At 38.7% G+C, this 17,361-nt stretch overlaps 2 protein-coding genes across 2 annotated transcripts; one reads left to right on the top strand and one right to left on the bottom strand.

The window, feature by feature from the left end:
- Positions 1-3: 3 nt before the first annotated feature.
- Positions 4-8,133, top strand: slc17a6a (solute carrier family 17 member 6a; the record flags this gene model as incomplete). The annotated part of the gene is made up of 12 exons (XM_079251115.1): positions 4-89; positions 1,507-1,762; positions 2,209-2,327; positions 3,109-3,223; positions 4,155-4,242; positions 4,484-4,570; positions 4,932-5,074; positions 5,166-5,315; positions 5,828-5,960; positions 6,044-6,154; positions 6,246-6,373; positions 7,804-8,133. 12 exons carry the CDS (start codon positions 4-6, stop codon positions 8,131-8,133), a joined length of 1,746 nt encoding a protein of 581 aa, XP_079107241.1.
- A 7,438-nt stretch (positions 8,134-15,571) lies between these two features.
- Positions 15,572-17,358, bottom strand: fancf (FA complementation group F). Its single transcript, XM_079251127.1, has 2 exons — positions 17,324-17,358; positions 15,572-17,055 (listed from the first exon to the last, which is right to left on the bottom strand). Exon 2 carries the CDS (start codon positions 17,053-17,055, stop codon positions 15,970-15,972), a length of 1,086 nt encoding a protein of 361 aa, XP_079107253.1. The 5' UTR covers positions 17,324-17,358; the 3' UTR covers positions 15,572-15,969.
- Between the last annotated feature and the right edge of the window lie 3 nt (positions 17,359-17,361).

Here is a 17,361-nt window from a genome sequence, read left to right as displayed (position 1 = left end):
GATATGGAGCCAGGCAAGGAGAAAGCTCTCCCCACCACCAAAGAGGGGCTTAAACAAATCGCAGGAAAGGCCCTGGGTGGTCTGTACAGGTAAGAAAGAGAGAGAGAGAGAGGGGGAAAAGAATTATTCATTTGTTGTTAGCACAGAATTAGACAAGTTCTGATTAATTAATGTAGAAAATGTGTGAATGTAAAGCTGACACGTAAAACGTCAATTAGTCCTGTATATTCTTTTCTTTCCCAGCAAAATTGTTAAATCAAAAGGGAGATCTCCTCTTTAAAGCACGAATCACGTACGGAATGCTGAAAGCAGAGTCGTGTGGCCCGAATATTTAAGGATCAGATATTTCCCAGGAGGATGGTACCCTCCACCAGCAGCTGTGGGTGTTTTTAAATAATTAATGAAACAGAGCGAGTCGTGACACAAGGTCGGAGGATATCTATTACCTTACGTATCCATCCGTATTAATTCAAGATCGATGAGCTTCATATCAGTAGACTTTCTATATATTTTTTTTTTACCATGAAAATCTACAGTGGTAGACTACACCTACAGAAAATGTAGTCCCAAGGAAAGCTGCTCACAGACCCATCAGTTTAGATTTACTGTAGAGAAGCTGGATGTTGTAAGAACTCATTAGAACAGAAATATTTTTACCTATAACTGGATATAATGATTACATTTATTGTTTTAATCGTTAAATATAAAAACAAATTGCTTTAAATAAACACAAAAAAATTGAGCTTTTATGCGTAATTTAAGAGACCTTTTGTGCAAGCACAAGTCGTATTCGTTTATTGTTAGGGTGTGCAATAGGTTTGACTTGTACATTTTGATGCTGTAACAGAAACGTGACCAAAACCCGTGAAAGAACAAAATGTAATGGATGCATTTCAGCAGCAGCAGGCCTGACATCTTCCCTGTGCGGCCTCACTTTTCAGTATGCAGCTAAGAATTTGTTGGATTCCCGTGAAGAAATTAAACAGAAATAAAACAGAAATAATTCCAGCTGCATATTGACGAGAACTGAACCAGAAAGGTAAAAATGAACCCCAACCGATGCTGATGCTGATAACACTGCAATGCGGTATGAGGGTCACCCTTTTCTTAGGTTCACAGCTGGGCTTTTTTTTTCCCTGCAAGAAACGAAAATAAACCACATTTTGATTTTATAAACACTGTACAGACTTTTTACGGCCTGCGGATATGTAGAGACATCGTTCGGGCCTGTTGTAGAAAAGCACAATAAAACTAGGAGTCTGTTTTCAATAAAAAAAAATAAAAAAAAAATTCTTAAAATGAGGGTAAAAGGAATAGTTGCACAAGTGGATATTTTTTTCTTTAAAAAGAGATGGAAAAAAATGGGGGTTCCGATAACAAACATCGATCATATTTTGTCTGGTGAAAAAAGAATGACTTGGATGTTCATATTCTACTGAACATCCAAGTCGGCTGAATGTAACCTAAAAAACAGAGTATCCTGTTATATAATGCCTTGTGGTGCAGGCGGCTTGAAAGAAGACAGCAAACAGGTGAGGCGATCGAGCTGACAGAGGATGGGAGACCCAGGGCGGACCAGGAGCGGAAGACACCCCTGTGTGACTGCACGTGCTTCGGGCTGCCACGCAGATACATCATCGCTGTGCTGAGTGGGCTCGGCTTCTGCATCTCCTTCGGTATCCGGTGTAACTTGGGTGTGGCCATCGTCAGCATGGTCAATAACAGCACAATCCATCAAAACGGCAAGATCATCATCAAAGAGGTGCCTGTAAACCCCGCCTCCCTCCACACAGGGACCCTCTTATCTGATAGGTGATGAGGGCCAGAACCAGTAAACCAATAGATTTTCTGTGGTTAGATATCTACTATAAAGAGATTTGCACGGGGAAAAGAAAAAAAAAAAGACAAGATTGAATATATTTCTCATTTAATTTAATCATTTAGTCATTTAATTTGAAAGAAAGGCAAATAGAATTAAATGGCATTTGTAGTATTTTTGTTAATGTATTATTCAATTTTCTAGAAAATTAACTTCTTTTCATTACTAATTCACCAGTATATTAATTATAAGAACCTAATAATAAAAGCTATATATAGGTTAGTTTGTCTCTATCTCCAGTTAACAAACCACGCGATATGTTTTCATTTATGATGACCGAATTACACTTATGAATATGAAATAATTCTGTTTATTTCTGTGCCTGCAAGAAAGCGAAATTCAACTGGGACCCAGAGACCGTGGGGATGATTCACGGGTCGTTCTTCTGGGGCTACATAGTAACTCAGATTCCAGGAGGGTATATCTCCTCAAGACTGGCTGCAAACAGGTAAAAACACTCGATTTCGAAAATCATTGTGTACGATTTGGAAATAAGATGACGTTTAAATAATGTTTATATCTTACTGAATTGAAGGTAGCCAGTAATACTTGTGCCCGTCAGTCATAGAAACCAGCTGATGAACTGGGGATTTGGCTGATGCCCGCCAGGCGTGCCTTCTCATGTTAATGAGCCCCTGTGGGACCACCGTGTCTAATCCTTTTGTTGAGCGGCATGGTAACCACACCAGCTAAAGCCTTGTGTGAATTTCGGTTTTAAGAAAAGGTTGTAGAACGATTTTAATGACCATGTATCATCACATGATGACGACTGGTTAGTCAGCAAGAATTGCGCAAAGGAAGGAAGTAAACGTCCACTTTGCAAAAAGTGGGAGAACTAAAACCTCTTAACAGGAAAAAAAAAAAAAAAAAGATATAAATCTGTATGAATTTGGAAAACAGTTTGCATGTTTTCTGTTAAAATGCTGATTTAAGAGGGAAGTCAGACAAGGATGCAAATCACAGAAGGGCTTTATGGTGCCAAGTATCTGAGCCACTGATGCCTTCTGTTGTGATCAGTCCTCTCCTCACTCCCTTGGAAACTGAATAACTGCTTGATATATGAGTGTGTGAGAGTGTGCAGCATCCAATTAGGAGTGGTTTATCTTCATCGTGAGTGATTATTCTTTGGTGTTGTGAATGTATGAACAATTTGCTGAATATTTTCCCTCTGGATAAAATGGTGCTTTTGATCTGATAATAATTGACACGCCATCAAATTGTTTATCCAGAGTTTTCGGGGCTGCCATCGTGCTGACATCCACCCTCAACATGTTCATTCCTTCTGCTGCCCGTGTGCACTATGGATGTGTCATCTTTGTGAGGATATTGCAAGGATTGGTGGAGGTACTTATATACAGTTTGCACATCAGATATCAACATTTAAAAAGGCTACAAATGATGCATCTTTGTCAAGCTGTTCCTGACCTCTGATGAAATTGTCCTGACATTCTGTATGTAACCACATTATACATAAATCCTCTGTCCACATTGAACCCTCCAGGTTTTTTTTTGTTTGAGTTTGACTGGAAAATGAGCCCCATTATAAGCAAGCTCCATTCATCATACTGTACACAGATTAATCAACAAACAACATGAAACCTTGAATAGCAGGGTGTGTGTGTATTGGTTTGCCTAGATGAAACAGCCCAATGTTAACATGAAATACATCGAACAAAAGAGATAAAAAAAAAAACAACACTTGATGGAGGCGGCTCCCTCAGCTCAAGAAGGGCTGTCATTTCAGGGAGAGAGATGCTATTATCAGACTGAAGGTCAGCCTCTTTTGTTATTTTGTTTAGCTGCATTCTGTCATTTCAATAGCTGCACATGACCATTGAGAGAAAGAGCTGCCTGTGTTCTGCACCACAACTTGTTACTACAAATTAAGCATTCGCATTTCAGGGTGTCTCCCACCGCAAGCCTCAGCAATTTGTGTCTATCAATAGTTGATTGTATGCCACTTAGTGTTTAATGAAGATTTAATAGGAGCAATTTAGATTTTTTTTTTCTTATGAAGTGAGGAGTCAGCTTGAATTTGCACCGACTCACACCTAAGCCATTAGTCTCTATTAGAAAGGTCAGCTCCAATGCACGTCAGACTGTTTGTTATTAACTACAATTTGTTCTGTAAATTTTTGACAAATTAGAAGAGACTGCATCACTCCAGCAGTGAAGCCGTGAATTAAAGTGAAAGAACGGGTAAAACAACTTTTGTTCAGGTAAATGATCCATGTCGGATATTACAGTGACTGTAATGTTATTTGTCACCGTGTAGGGAGTAACTTACCCAGCCTGCCATGGAATCTGGAGTAAATGGGCTCCACCGCTGGAAAGAAGTCGTCTGGCAACCCTCTCCTTTTGTGGTACGAAATGTACACTTTGTAGTGTGGTTTTTGAGGAAAAGCAAGATCGACTCATTGGTGTCAGAGGGATTTTATCATCTTATTACTCCACACACTGAAATGCAGGTTTAGAATTACAAAATATTGCTCACTAAATATCTGTGCTGACCACATTTGTGAGTAACACAGTGGAACAACACTGTTGTCAGGATAAACAGGCAGGATCACATTCTGCTTAGTCATGATAATGTGTCCTGTACAGGATCCTACGCTGGTGCAGTGATAGCCATGCCGCTAGCAGGTGTCCTGGTGCAGTATACAGGATGGTCCTCAGTCTTCTATGTATATGGTGAGTTTTGCTCTATTTTTACATCCTAAAGTGAGACTCAGCTACTCATATTTTATTAGAAAAAGGTGAAATCTGATGCAATAAGCTATGCGTTTTTAAGCTGTGATGCTACAATGTTAAATAAACTTTGAATTAGTAACAATATGTAGATAGATAGTCGTGTGTAACTGAAAAACCCAAACCACTTTGCCTCATTTTTTTTAATCCTTTCATATGTCTAAAACCATTAAAATACTCTTACCTATATTCCCAAGAGGTATGAGAAGTTAAGGTCCCCAACAGGATTCTTAGTTATGGGTTTGGACATAACTTCATGGCACATTTTGTTTGTCATACTAACATGTTCTTGTGTGCCGGTTAGGGTCTTTTGGAATCGTTTGGTACATGTTTTGGATTTTGGTGTCGTATGAGAGTCCAGCAGAGCACCCCACCATCAGCGAAGAGGAGCGTCGTTATATTGAGGAGAGCATTGGTGAAAGTGCCCAGCTGATGGGTGCAATGGAAGTGAGTTTCCATTCTTTGTTTCTTGGCATGTAACACTAGAAAACGTTCCCTACGTCCAGCTAATGGTCTGTTTGTCACACGCCTTCAACAGAAATTCAAGACCCCCTGGAGGAAGTTTTTCTCCTCTATGCCTGTCTATGCAATTATTGTGGCCAATTTCTGCAGAAGCTGGACCTTTTATCTGCTTCTCATCAGTCAGCCTGCGTACTTTGAAGAGGTGTTTGGCTTTGAGATCAGCAAGGTAAATGAATAGACCCCTCCTAATGCCTGTTTTTACCCCTGAATATATTCTCTAATGTGAGCTTCAATGAAATACCATCCAAGCAGTCCCAGTTTCCTTTGCCTGGCTGTAAAATCCCTGGTGGTAGATATTTGTATTAGTGGAATTTACAAGGACAGTTGATATATATTTCTCATTTAACGTGTTCCTATTTCATTACAGGTTTAATAAAACAGGAGAAACATTTGAATAGATTGTAGATTACACATACCATCCAGGCAATAGAATACAGCCAATCGCAAACAGTTATGATCTTTGCCCTCCAGTGAGAGTATAAACCATGACTCAAGCTACGCTGACAGGTCCAATTCAGGATCCGGATGAGTTTCTGCCCTTACTGAGCTGAATTATTACTCCATAGTGTCAGAGGTTGAAACTCTTGATTGAAAGGGACATTTGTTCCCAGACTGTTATGACAGTTTCGTTGTGGCTGTCACAGTTCAGCTTCAGACAAGTGTTTGATGGTTTCTCAGGTTGGAGCACTGTCAGCTCTCCCTCACTTGGTCATGACCATCATCGTGCCTTTAGGAGGCCAGTTAGCTGACTACCTGCGGAGCAACAACATCATGTCTACTACTATGGTCCGCAAAATCATGAACTGTGGAGGTGAGGCTTTCGTTATCAGACTTTTGTTTGTTCCTAATGATTGGAGTTGTTCTCATCCGGTCATTCTATCCTGTTTTGTTCAGGGTTTGGCATGGAGGCAACTCTCCTATTAGTGGTCGGCTACTCTCACAGTAAAGGGGTGGCCATCTCTTTCCTTGTCCTGGCGGTGGGCTTCAGCGGTTTTGCAATATCAGGTGAGTCTTAAAAGAATGGATTCTTGTTAGAATACCCAGAGTATATTCGATAATGCACCAAGCTTGGGGAATTGACCTCTTTTTGCTGCAGGTTTCAATGTGAACCATTTAGACATCGCTCCTCGCTACGCCAGTATCCTCATGGGCATTTCCAATGGGGTTGGCACCTTATCAGGCATGGTATGCCCACTCATTGTGGGTGCAATGACAAAGAACAAGGTAAGTCTTTCTGGATGGAAATGTTATGATTATAATACAGATAACTTAAATACCATGGATAAAGCTCTATAAAGAGCTTGAATTTGACTAAATAGAGTTAGACAAACAGTAAACAAATGAAAGGATTTTAAGAGTACTGTTACCTTCTCCAGGTGCGGTCAAGTGACAATCACATAGCTAACATGTGCTAAGTTGAATTCTGAGCAAGCAAAGGGCTCTCTAACGTTGGCTAAAGTTGTGGTTCTACTTTAACAAGCTTACTCCCAGTCTACATTTGGATAAATATAACATGAACAAACCAGAAAGATGTTAGATACATGATTTGTAGCTAGATTAAATCCAACAGATTTTGTTTGTTTGTTTGTTTTTATTAAAAAGGATATGTTTGGAAAAAACAAATAAATATACAGCCTCCCCACTTCCAGACTTTAACAACCTTATCATATCTGTAAAACATTGGTGGTACCATCATGGTTTGGGCTGCATCTGGACAAACTGGGCATGTTGATCAAACTGATGTTTTGCTGCACATTTTTAAAACGTAATTAAATACAGCCTAAATATTGAAATGAAAGACAAATGGCTTTAACACAATTCAAATAAATCAATTAATAAAGCAGTTACATAAACAGAAACAATAAAGAAAAGAAAAAAAAAGCTCATACATAAATACAACTCAAGAAGAGACAAAGTAAATGTTGTGAGACAAAATTTAAAAACAGGAAGTTTTGAAAGCCTCTACACATGCAGGTGCAGTTAATTCTATAACTTCAAGGCGATATTAGGATCAGAACAAAAAGAAACAAGCGATGTCTGTGGAACGGAGCGATCTAGAAGGCATGGTTGCAGGATGTTTAACGATACAAAGGGGTCATCTACCCAAGAATTGGGTAGATGAATTGAAGGGATTTTTTTATTGAATATAAAAATAATTGAAAAAATAATTGAAGTGAATTTCTTGTACTGATAATGTTAAAGTTTTGTACATAATCAAATTGAAATGTGTGGCAAGACTTGTACTGAGAAGTTCATATGGAGAAACCCACCAACATTACAAATCTGACACTGGTCTGCACAGATGGGCAGGTGGAAGTTTATATAAGCAAAACTGATCAATGATGTATGAGGAACCAAAAGCTAAAGGAAGAGTTGCACAATAGCGGTCAGACAAGATACTGAAAGCAGTTTATGCTCTTGTCACAGATTGTGTGTTTTATTCCAAAATATACAAATTACCATTGATAGTATTTTTGTCTCAGTTGTCTTTCTGCTCTGTCTTTATCTTTCTCTAAAACCAAGTCAGAATAAGGTTTAGGGTCAAAATTATGACAAAATCTTGAAAATTTTAACCTCAGAAAATTTGAAACAAGTTTTTTTTACGAAGCTTGTTTGAGGTCACAGAGTCTGACTTCCACTCCTAATGTTTCTAGACCCGTGAAGAATGGCAGTATGTCTTCCTCATCGCTTCCCTTGTGCATTATGGAGGAGTGGTGTTTTATGGAATCTTTGCCTCTGGGGAGAAACAGCCATGGGCCGACCCCGAAGAAACCAGTGAAGAAAAGTGTGGCTTTATAGATGAAGATGAGCTGGCCGAGGAAACAGGTGACATCACGCAGAGCTATGGAGCGATGGGCGGTACGGCTAAAAGCTATGGAGCCACAGCACAACTCAATGGTGGGTGGGTGCAGGACTGGGACAAGACAGAAGAATATGTTCAGGAGCCAGCAGGAAAGATGTATTCTCAGCGTGGCTATTCTTAAACCGTACAGTTGTGGTGAGTCTGCTGAAAAAGAGACTCTCCTTCACAGATTGCACAAAGAAGCATTATATATCAGATATTTAAAATCCATTTTGTGTGTTCAAGTAGTTTCAAATGAAAATTTAAAGAAAATTTAATTGCAATGCAGAACAATCCTCACTAGAATCTCATGTTTTTCATCACATCTGCATACAGTAGGGCTTCACTATACTCACAGACAGTAACTGCAAAGAAAACTGCAGACATGCAGTCTGCTTAGGCGACCAAACCTCATTGATCTACTTGAACAACGTGAGCCAGATAACACTGCATTTGACCATCATGTAGGGGTCTTTTTCTGACATACCACTCTGATTGCACTGAAACTCTTAAGTGTTCTAAAAAATAAGATTCTATTCTGTTTCTCAAATGTGTTTTATGTACTGTATATACCTGTATACTGTTTCTGTGAGACTATTGTGGATTTTGGGTCGTTGATCTGTGTTAACATAAATATAAAAGGCCATATTTTTCATGGACAGTACCTCTTCAGGGAGATGTCTGCTTGCAAAAAAGGTCTTCTTCTTCTGGAGTGAAGCCTACAATAACATTATAAGACAAAAATAGCGTGAGTGAAATTGAAACGTAGAGTTTTAGTGTGTGTTTGTTGCATGAATTTGCTCAGATTAATGTTTCAGATGCAGCTGCCTCACAGCCACTGATAGTCCTCATCCAGCCAACAGCTTTCTTCTTAAATAAGTGTCTTCTGCCATTGTGAATAATAAGATAAGTTTTCAAGATCAGGTTCAGGTTTTAATGTGAGACAAATGAAAAATATATTTAAAAAAAAGAGTTTTGAGGGCAACTACGCAGAAAACATTGTTTATTGATGTTTGGTGTGTACTGCAATAAATTCTGTGTACCAGCTACTACCCATCACATTCTGTTCTGTAACGTAAAAATAGCTTGCTGTATCTAACTGTACTTGTTTTGGAGTCATGTGATGATCAACATTTAGGTGTGTGTTCTTAACAATTTCCTAGTATCTGGAAAATCCAGCTTTAGTGCTCATGATGCAGGAGATGTTGCATTTTGGCAGTGAGGAATCGAGTGCTATGTGCAAACAACTAAGTTGTTGTTCCTTGGTTGTTATCATGGCCACTATGAGCACTTTACCGACATGTTGATATTGTCATTTTTGAGTGCACCACATGAATTAATAGATGGCTCTTCCACTTGACTTAATTTGCTGTTTAAACTCTTCTCATTTGCTGTATGAAATCTGCAAGGATGTTTAAAATATATGAATATTTAAGAATGTTTATGATGACCAAAAGATGCTATTATGGCTTTGTGCCTGAAGGTTCTGTAAACAGATAAATGTGATTTTATGGCTTCTAATATTGTGTTTAATGAAGAGGTATGTTGATGTCAAAAAGTGTTATAAAAATACTCATATCATTTTATAAAAAAAGATAACCAAAAAGCCATATCTTGTCATTGTGATTTTGTTTGTTTTTCTGTGATTTACTGTCTTCCTCACAGACTGGATGTAAACTATTTAACCAGGTAATAACCTTCGTCAAGTGTCCCCTGCTCTCCCCATGTTTCTCATTAGTCAATCAATGGAAGAGGTGTTTGGAGAGCAGGAGAGATTACTGGACCTTGTTGCCCATCAAGTATAGTAATGTTAATGCTATTACAGTTTACACTCCCACAAACTGGGACCAACTGTCTCTGCAAAGACCTCTGACTTTAATATGCAGTGAAGAAGCTGCTGCTGAGGTGTATAAAGCTGGTGTATAAAAGTGCGATGAATCCATTAAATTTCCTCAACAGTAGCTCACACGTTTATGTAAAGGAAAGACAAAAAAAAAAAACCCTGCAAAAATGAGAATATTAGGTGGAAAATTAAAATCACTGTTTCTTTTTGTCTGAGAACAACTGAGGTCACTATTCATGTAACACATTCAGTTATTGATCCAGCTCCCTCATTAAGTTCAATCAAATGACAAATCAATATTGTTTAACTCCTGAAGCCACTGACATTTAAAAACCTATAGTTGGTGACAGTATAGAAAGTTGAAATTTATATTAATTTGACTAGTTAACTTTTTTATCATAAAAATATAAGAAATAAAAAAAAAAATCTAAAACCAGAAAATGGTGTTAAATATGGAAATCAAAGTGATACTTAAAGTCAATGAAATATTAAACTGTGACAGGGGAAATTAATTGAAAAATGCTTGGAGATTGTTTTGGATATTTTCACTCTTTATTCTTAATGTTAAGTGACAGTTACAGTTAAGTGACTCCAGATGAAGGCTTTGCCATCAGTCTGAACTCAATGACTCGATACAACATGGAAAAACATTTCCACAAGTGTTTATGTAAAAATTTCCAATCCTAACCTTTAATATATAATTAATCAGTCATTTCGGCTTATGAATTTCTCTCAAGGATGGTTCAAGTATTTCTTTCCTAAATATAAATAAATAATTACTTTTTAATTTATGCTTTCTTTTATTATGCTTTTACATTGTTAACAGAAAATCTTTTCTAAGGAGAAATATTGAAAATGAGCTGAGGTTATTAATTCTGTGTGGTATGGGATTTGCTTGCTAACGACACATATACACAACAAATAAACAACTTATAACGGCAAAACTGACAGTCATCACTGTTTTACTCTTTGAGACTGGGTCTCCAAAGGCTTCAAACATACTTGGTATAGTTTATTTTATTCTTGCTGGCAGAACATTTAAGGGTTAAATTAACAGGAAAGAAAATGTATGTAAACTATCAATTTCACAGTTAATGGCCCTTGATATATATTTGGTGAGGTGTGTGTCTTCCTAAATTATGTCTCATCTCTTACATTTATTTCAGGGATATGTCAATGTAGATATAATATGATCCCAAAGATAATAAGAGAAACATAATGCACCAGGATACCACATGAAGTGTCACAGCAAAGGCTCAGAGAGGCTTAGTGAAAAAACAGGACATTTATGTGATGTCATTGAAGGTTAATGAGTAAAAATTCATACTGTAAAATATATCAAAAACTACAATGGAATAAAGTGCACAAAAGTGCTTTGGGTCTAAATACTTCCTGAAGTAAATGAGCTTACATGTAGCTTTCACATACACAGATGACATTGTTGATGCAAGTACTTGAAATTTTAACAAATACGATCAAGTAAAATAACTTTTAAAAAAAAACAGCTAATGCTGCATTTATGCTGCATGTCCAGTACATCACTGTGGAAAATGATAATCCAACACACATCTCTCTTAGAGCTTCCTAAAAACATGATAGGCCGTGTTGGTGTGGTTTCTACAGATGTTATGACTCTTGCTGCAGCTTTCAGCTTCTGCAGGTGGGACTGAGTCATGTGAAACAGATGCTAGATATGGTAGCAGTGTATGAGTCTATAATTTAGTCCAACTAGCTTCTTGAAAGACTTGATTAAACATGATGTCGGTTTGACTAACCCATTAAATGTGTAGGTTTTCCTTGTGCACTGATCGCAGTGCTGTGTGAATATGCACTGCGGAAAACAGCTGCAGCTTCTTCAATAAATAAACATTAAGCTTTGCAGCTTGTCTCATATTTAAGTGCAATGTAGACAGGAATGAAGCCTGTGTGGGTGGAGTTTTAAGGTGTTGACCACTGGTTTTCTGCACATGATGGACAGTCTGTGTGCAACATCCTTTATTTCCTGTGTTGACTGATGGTTGGATCATAGGGAGCAGCTCCATGTCGGAATCATCCCCAGTAGCAGCACTGACAGCAATCACAATAAATCTCAGTTTCTCTTCTGATTATTTGTCGAGCTGAGGAGGGATGCCATTAACGACTCACCGCTGCCTGCCTCTCAGTGTGCATGTTAATTTGACAGCAAACACAATTGTGTCACCACTCATGTGGAACATGTTTTCTCATGCCTAACCAGCCAGAGTGGTCATGGCTGTTACACCTGTGACATGCCTGTTAGGACGACCAGTAAATCAGCTAAATCTATCAACATTTAGAGGTGAAACTCTCACTGCTCTCGCCTGCCTGCAACACTGACTCTTTATTTTTTCTGCATCTCAGGCTTAGTCATTGTGATGTTTGTCTGGTTGTGTAATCTGAGGCTGAGAGAAGGGAGGTTGAGGAATTGTCAGTCAGTGGGGCAGGTGCATTTTAGCTCCTCTGGGACTGTAATGGGATGAGGCCCAGCCAGAATGAGCGTTTGATGACGGGGTTGCACACTTCCCTTGAGACTTTGCCTGCATGCAATTATCCTCCTGATCCCTCCTCCAAATGTCCACATCACACTCCTCTCACTGCTGCCCCAATATTTTTTCATTTCCAAAGTACAATTCTGCTCCATTATATGCTAAAAGATCTAATAATTATAACCCTGCGTTTCACAGCGACATTGAAGTAATTACTTTTTTATAACAACCGCCTGCATGACAATACACTGCTTCGGGGCAAATGAATTTGCACACACCTCCTTCCCCTCCCTTGTTAATGGCTTTATTAATGGAGAGCAGCCAGCCCAAATTGGTTTTACATATAATAACATCATAAATCACTGCTTTTCACCCACTATAACATATGTGCAAAATTAAATAACTATTCTGAAAACATAGCTGTTTCCAAACTTCTTTGTTCTCTCTTTTTAATGTTTTGAAATAATATTCTGCTAAGGATGCTCAGCCAGCACAAAAAAAACTCCTTCTGTGATATGCAGATGGTGCCCAAATCTTCCTCCTGCTCAGCTCCCAGTAACAATGGAGGACTGTGTGCTACCAACACATTCATCTGTGCTTACTTCCCAGTCCCACTTAAACATTTGTTAACACCACTCCAGCTTTTAAATCACCAACTGTGACAAGGTGGTGATGTTTTCAGAGCTGCAGAAAATAAGAAATTCCCCAGAAGAAGATTTCTGCTTCGACTGGGTTTCCTGCACAAAACCTGTTTCTTTCAGTTGCATGTGATGTAATCTTCGAGGTCTGGTTCCCCTCCCCCAGTATCAGATAACACTCACACCTTCAAACATGCCCATATCACACAGAAAGACAAAGGATGATAAGATTTAACACGATACTAAAAGGGATGACAAAGCATTACAAGTTGGGATGGATATCTGAATCAGTAAAGATGAGATTAATAAAATATTTCAGTTGTTTCACTTTTGCTTTGTATTTTTTGTTTACAAAAAAAACTGCCAGCTCATAGTTTCAGCATCAGGTTTGTAAGGCAATTAGCCAATTATTTGTAATTATAACAATTTTTCTGAAGCCTTTAGTGATGCTTTGTTTTGCCTGTAACCTAAATCAACTGCAAAACACAATTACTTAATTTCTATAGTCTTTAAATTTCATTTAAGAACAGTAAAGAAGATATAAATGGGATATTTTGCTTGAAGATTAACTTATACTTTCAGCTATTTTCATCCTTTACCTTTCTGTTTTATCAACACTTCAGAGTATCTCCTATTCTCTCCTCAAAACTTGAAAATGCTTAAGCAAACACAGCAGCTGCCCGCAGAGTCTGACAGTGCAGATTTTAGAAAGTCATGAAGTAAACAGTGCAGCTGTTGTTGCAGGCTGAAACATTTATCAAAAATAGTAACATTTACGTGAATCTTTTTTCACATTTATTGTTACAGCATTTCTGTGCCTCACTGCATGCTACATGATAATCATCTGCATACTCTGAGTGGGACACAGGTGTGCACTGGGGTCCGTCTGCCACAGTGATCAGTCACTGGGGCCACATAAGGGCCAAGCTGGAGCGGCTTAGGCACGTGCCGAGGGAGGGCTCTACTCTGTCTCACCCACCCCCTCGGAGGACTCCCTATTCACACCACCAGATGGTGGCTGGATCTGAGTTTTAATGAATGTTGTCCTTCATGACCCTTCAGGAGGCGCTGAACAGCAGTTTCCCTCCTCAGCATGTCTCGCTGCAGTCTTTCACCCCATGCTGACAGAGAACAATATGACACTGGATGGAATATCAGTTAAAGGAGGAACAAAATGTGGGTGGAGTAGAAACAATCATTTACATCGAAATATGGTATTTTCTTGTTAGAGTTGGCGTACATCAATACATAAAGGTATAGATACATAAGGTATAGAACATAACAGCCTTTTCAGTGAGAACATATTTTTCTTTTCTCCTACTGGTTTTTTACATGTCAAGCTTTCCAAACAATTCGTTTCAAAAAGAAAGCAGAACAAATATTTAGACACCGGCAGAGTGAACTAAATTATTGTCTAGCTCGTGGAGTGTGTGGGGTGTCACACAGTAACACATCTGAGTCGTCACCATGGCTGCACACCCGATCTGCCAGTTATGTGTTAAGGATGCTAATAAGAGTGAGAATTTTTAAGTCTAAAACTCTCATTAGTGTTTGGAACTAGGAAACCACTCAGAGTGCAAACCTCTGCCGAGCAGCTCATTTTCACCCCGATTATGAATATTTGTTTTAAAAATGTCTGCGTTGACAACTCCTTCCAGCTGACGCCCAAAATTTAATGGAATCTAAGTTAAATGAAGACCCATTCTCAGAAAAAGAAATGCCAAAAATACACTCAAAGACACAGACAGATAATCACAGGCAAAACCGAAACCTCTATAACAATATAACAATACTTAAATATTGCCTTTATGTTTGTTTTAAATGTAAAACAGTGCAATCATTTAATTAATCTGAATATATCTTCAGCATAGAAGAGACTCAGACTGACTCAGTCGTTGCTGGTTTACATCCATCCTGAGATGTTTTCTTTATTGGTTGAAAATAAATTGCTTGTGTACAAGCCGCCCTTTATTCACTGACCCTTGTCTGTCTCTACGTGGATTGCTTTCACGGTGTGTTAAATGAGCCATAGCTGTGTTGGTGTTTCCCTCCACATGGCAGCCAGGGCTCTAATCTGCTGCCTGTCAGAGACATGTCACACATCAGCTTTTGTGGTTGCTCTGATTTAAGATGCCTGATCTGACTAATTGATCCCTCGCCACAGAGGTGTTCTGACACACAGACGAGGCCTGAGATGTGTGAATTGGCAGTTAACTCACATAGCTGGCGTTATGCTGAAAATGTACCGGTTTATATCAAAGCTCAAGGGGTTGTTGGTAAATGATATGAGAGAATTTAAAAATCATTTTGTCCTTAAACCTGCAAAGAACATCTATAAGTGGAAATGATACACTGCCTATATGAACTTTCAATCTAATACCATCAGATCACGTGGTGCCATGGCTAAAAGGACAGCATGTAATGTCAAAATCTATCTAAATCCAGTAGCTGGGGTACATATCCATCCTGATAAGAAATCATTAAAAATGAAACCCACAATCTCACAAGAACAATTAATGACAAAAGTATTTCAAAGGAGAGTTTAATCATTAAAGTCTTACCAGTGCCACAAAATAAAATAATTGTCATTCAGCTTTCATATAGACGAATAAGGAAGATTAATGACATCTTTCATGTGTTTGTTATATTTCATAAACTTACAAGAAATTCAGTAAGATCAGTCTGTAAAAACCAAACATAAAGACATGCTTTCATATTGAAATTACTTAGTGGCATTCCTGTTATAAATATTAATAAAAAGAGAGCAAAGTTATTAAATGTCACTGCTGTTCATGAAACAACAAATAAGGCCACATAAAAACTAGCTTTTAACAATTAAAGTTACAACTGTAACTACCTGACCTTAAGAATAACATGGCCATTTCCAGAAAATATGTGCAAACTTTTAGTTTATATCATTAAATCATCAATTTTTTTTTTTTTTATCAAATCTGGTTATATGCCATTCATTATCCTCTAAAGAAGCCTCAAAATCACTTGCTTAATTCTGACAGCAGGTCCCCCCACACGCTCAAACCGCTTACATCAAAGTCTCCATCAGAAACCTTCAAGGCATTCAGCTCATCTTCTGTGCTCGCCTTCAAAGAGGGACAGGCCTCAAAAAAGTCCAATAAAAGCTCAGCAAGTTTCTTGAAGGACACTGCAAGGGTTGTTCCAGTTTGAACCCAATCACCGTCATGCACACTGTACTCCATCTTTGATGCACACTTTTTCAGCTCACGGTAGTATGCATCTCTAAATTTCGGATGTCTTTTTAAAAGGTCTTTAAGAAGCGTAGAAGGAAGTTTAAAACACATCTGTTGGAGCACATTGTGTTGGTTCTGCAGCCAGTTCAGGAGAAAACCCTGTGAAGCAGTTTGTGCAGCAGAGTCTTCAGTCGTCAGCAGTGCTGTGGCGATGACTAGACAAAAATGTTGCGCTGCTCCTTCAAATAATTGTTGGACTGAGCATAAAAACTCCTCTGCCTGGTGGAGGTCATTGCCTTGGCCCAGCAGAGCATCCAACCTCTTGATCAGCATCTCACCCTGCACTTCAGCATCAGCACCAACAGAGGAAAAGCTTGAAAGGGGACGCAGGACTTTACAAGCTGATTTACATTGAAGAATATGGCTGCAGAACCCTGTGACATCCCCATACTCATTGTCCATTACGTTAACAGGCATATTTTTGTCAAAAAGTATCTTCATGATGGAGCTGGGCAGTTTGGGATTGTTCAACAAGCCCACGAGCAACAAGTGCTGGCAGCAGGGAAGGTCCGAGAAGGACACACGTGAATATCCGGGTACAGCTTCTTGCAGATTCTGATTCACGATGTGCAGCTGCTTCTCCATAAGTCCTCTTATCGATGAATTTTTGTGAAACCTGGAATGAATGTGCTCGCAGTACTTGGCCCAGTGAAAGGCTCTGCACAAAGTTTGCTCGTTCCACTGCTTCACCGATCCGCTGTGAGCTGCCACAGCCAGCAGCTCCACCGTGCTAACCAGGTTCTTCAGCACCGCCTCCATGTGGCGCTCTCGGCATTCAGAGTTTTGATTCCGATCTCCAGAGATGAGCAACATCTGAAGGAGAATATATAAACAACATTTACTCAAAACTCCATTCGTCTTAGAATCTGCTATAATTTTATTAAAATACTTAACTAGTTAGCCATAAGTTAGCAATAGCCGACAAGCCTGTGGATTCGTAAACATGACTTCCGGTAACAAATTTCTCGGCATTTCTTAAATTTTAGTTTAAGGACAGTGGTCTGCAGCAACTCATAATAAATGTGATAAAATGTGAACATGACACATTAACACGAGTAAACTATATTGTTGTAAAACTCACTTGTCTCTTCAGTTTCCCACTCGGAGTTTCGGTGGGGT

The sequence above is a fragment of the Telmatherina bonti genome (assembly GCF_933228915.1).
Source record: "Telmatherina bonti genome assembly, chromosome: 2".
NCBI lineage: Eukaryota > Metazoa > Chordata > Actinopteri > Atheriniformes > Telmatherinidae > Telmatherina > Telmatherina bonti.
This window is presented reverse-complemented; position numbering and strand designations above follow the sequence as displayed.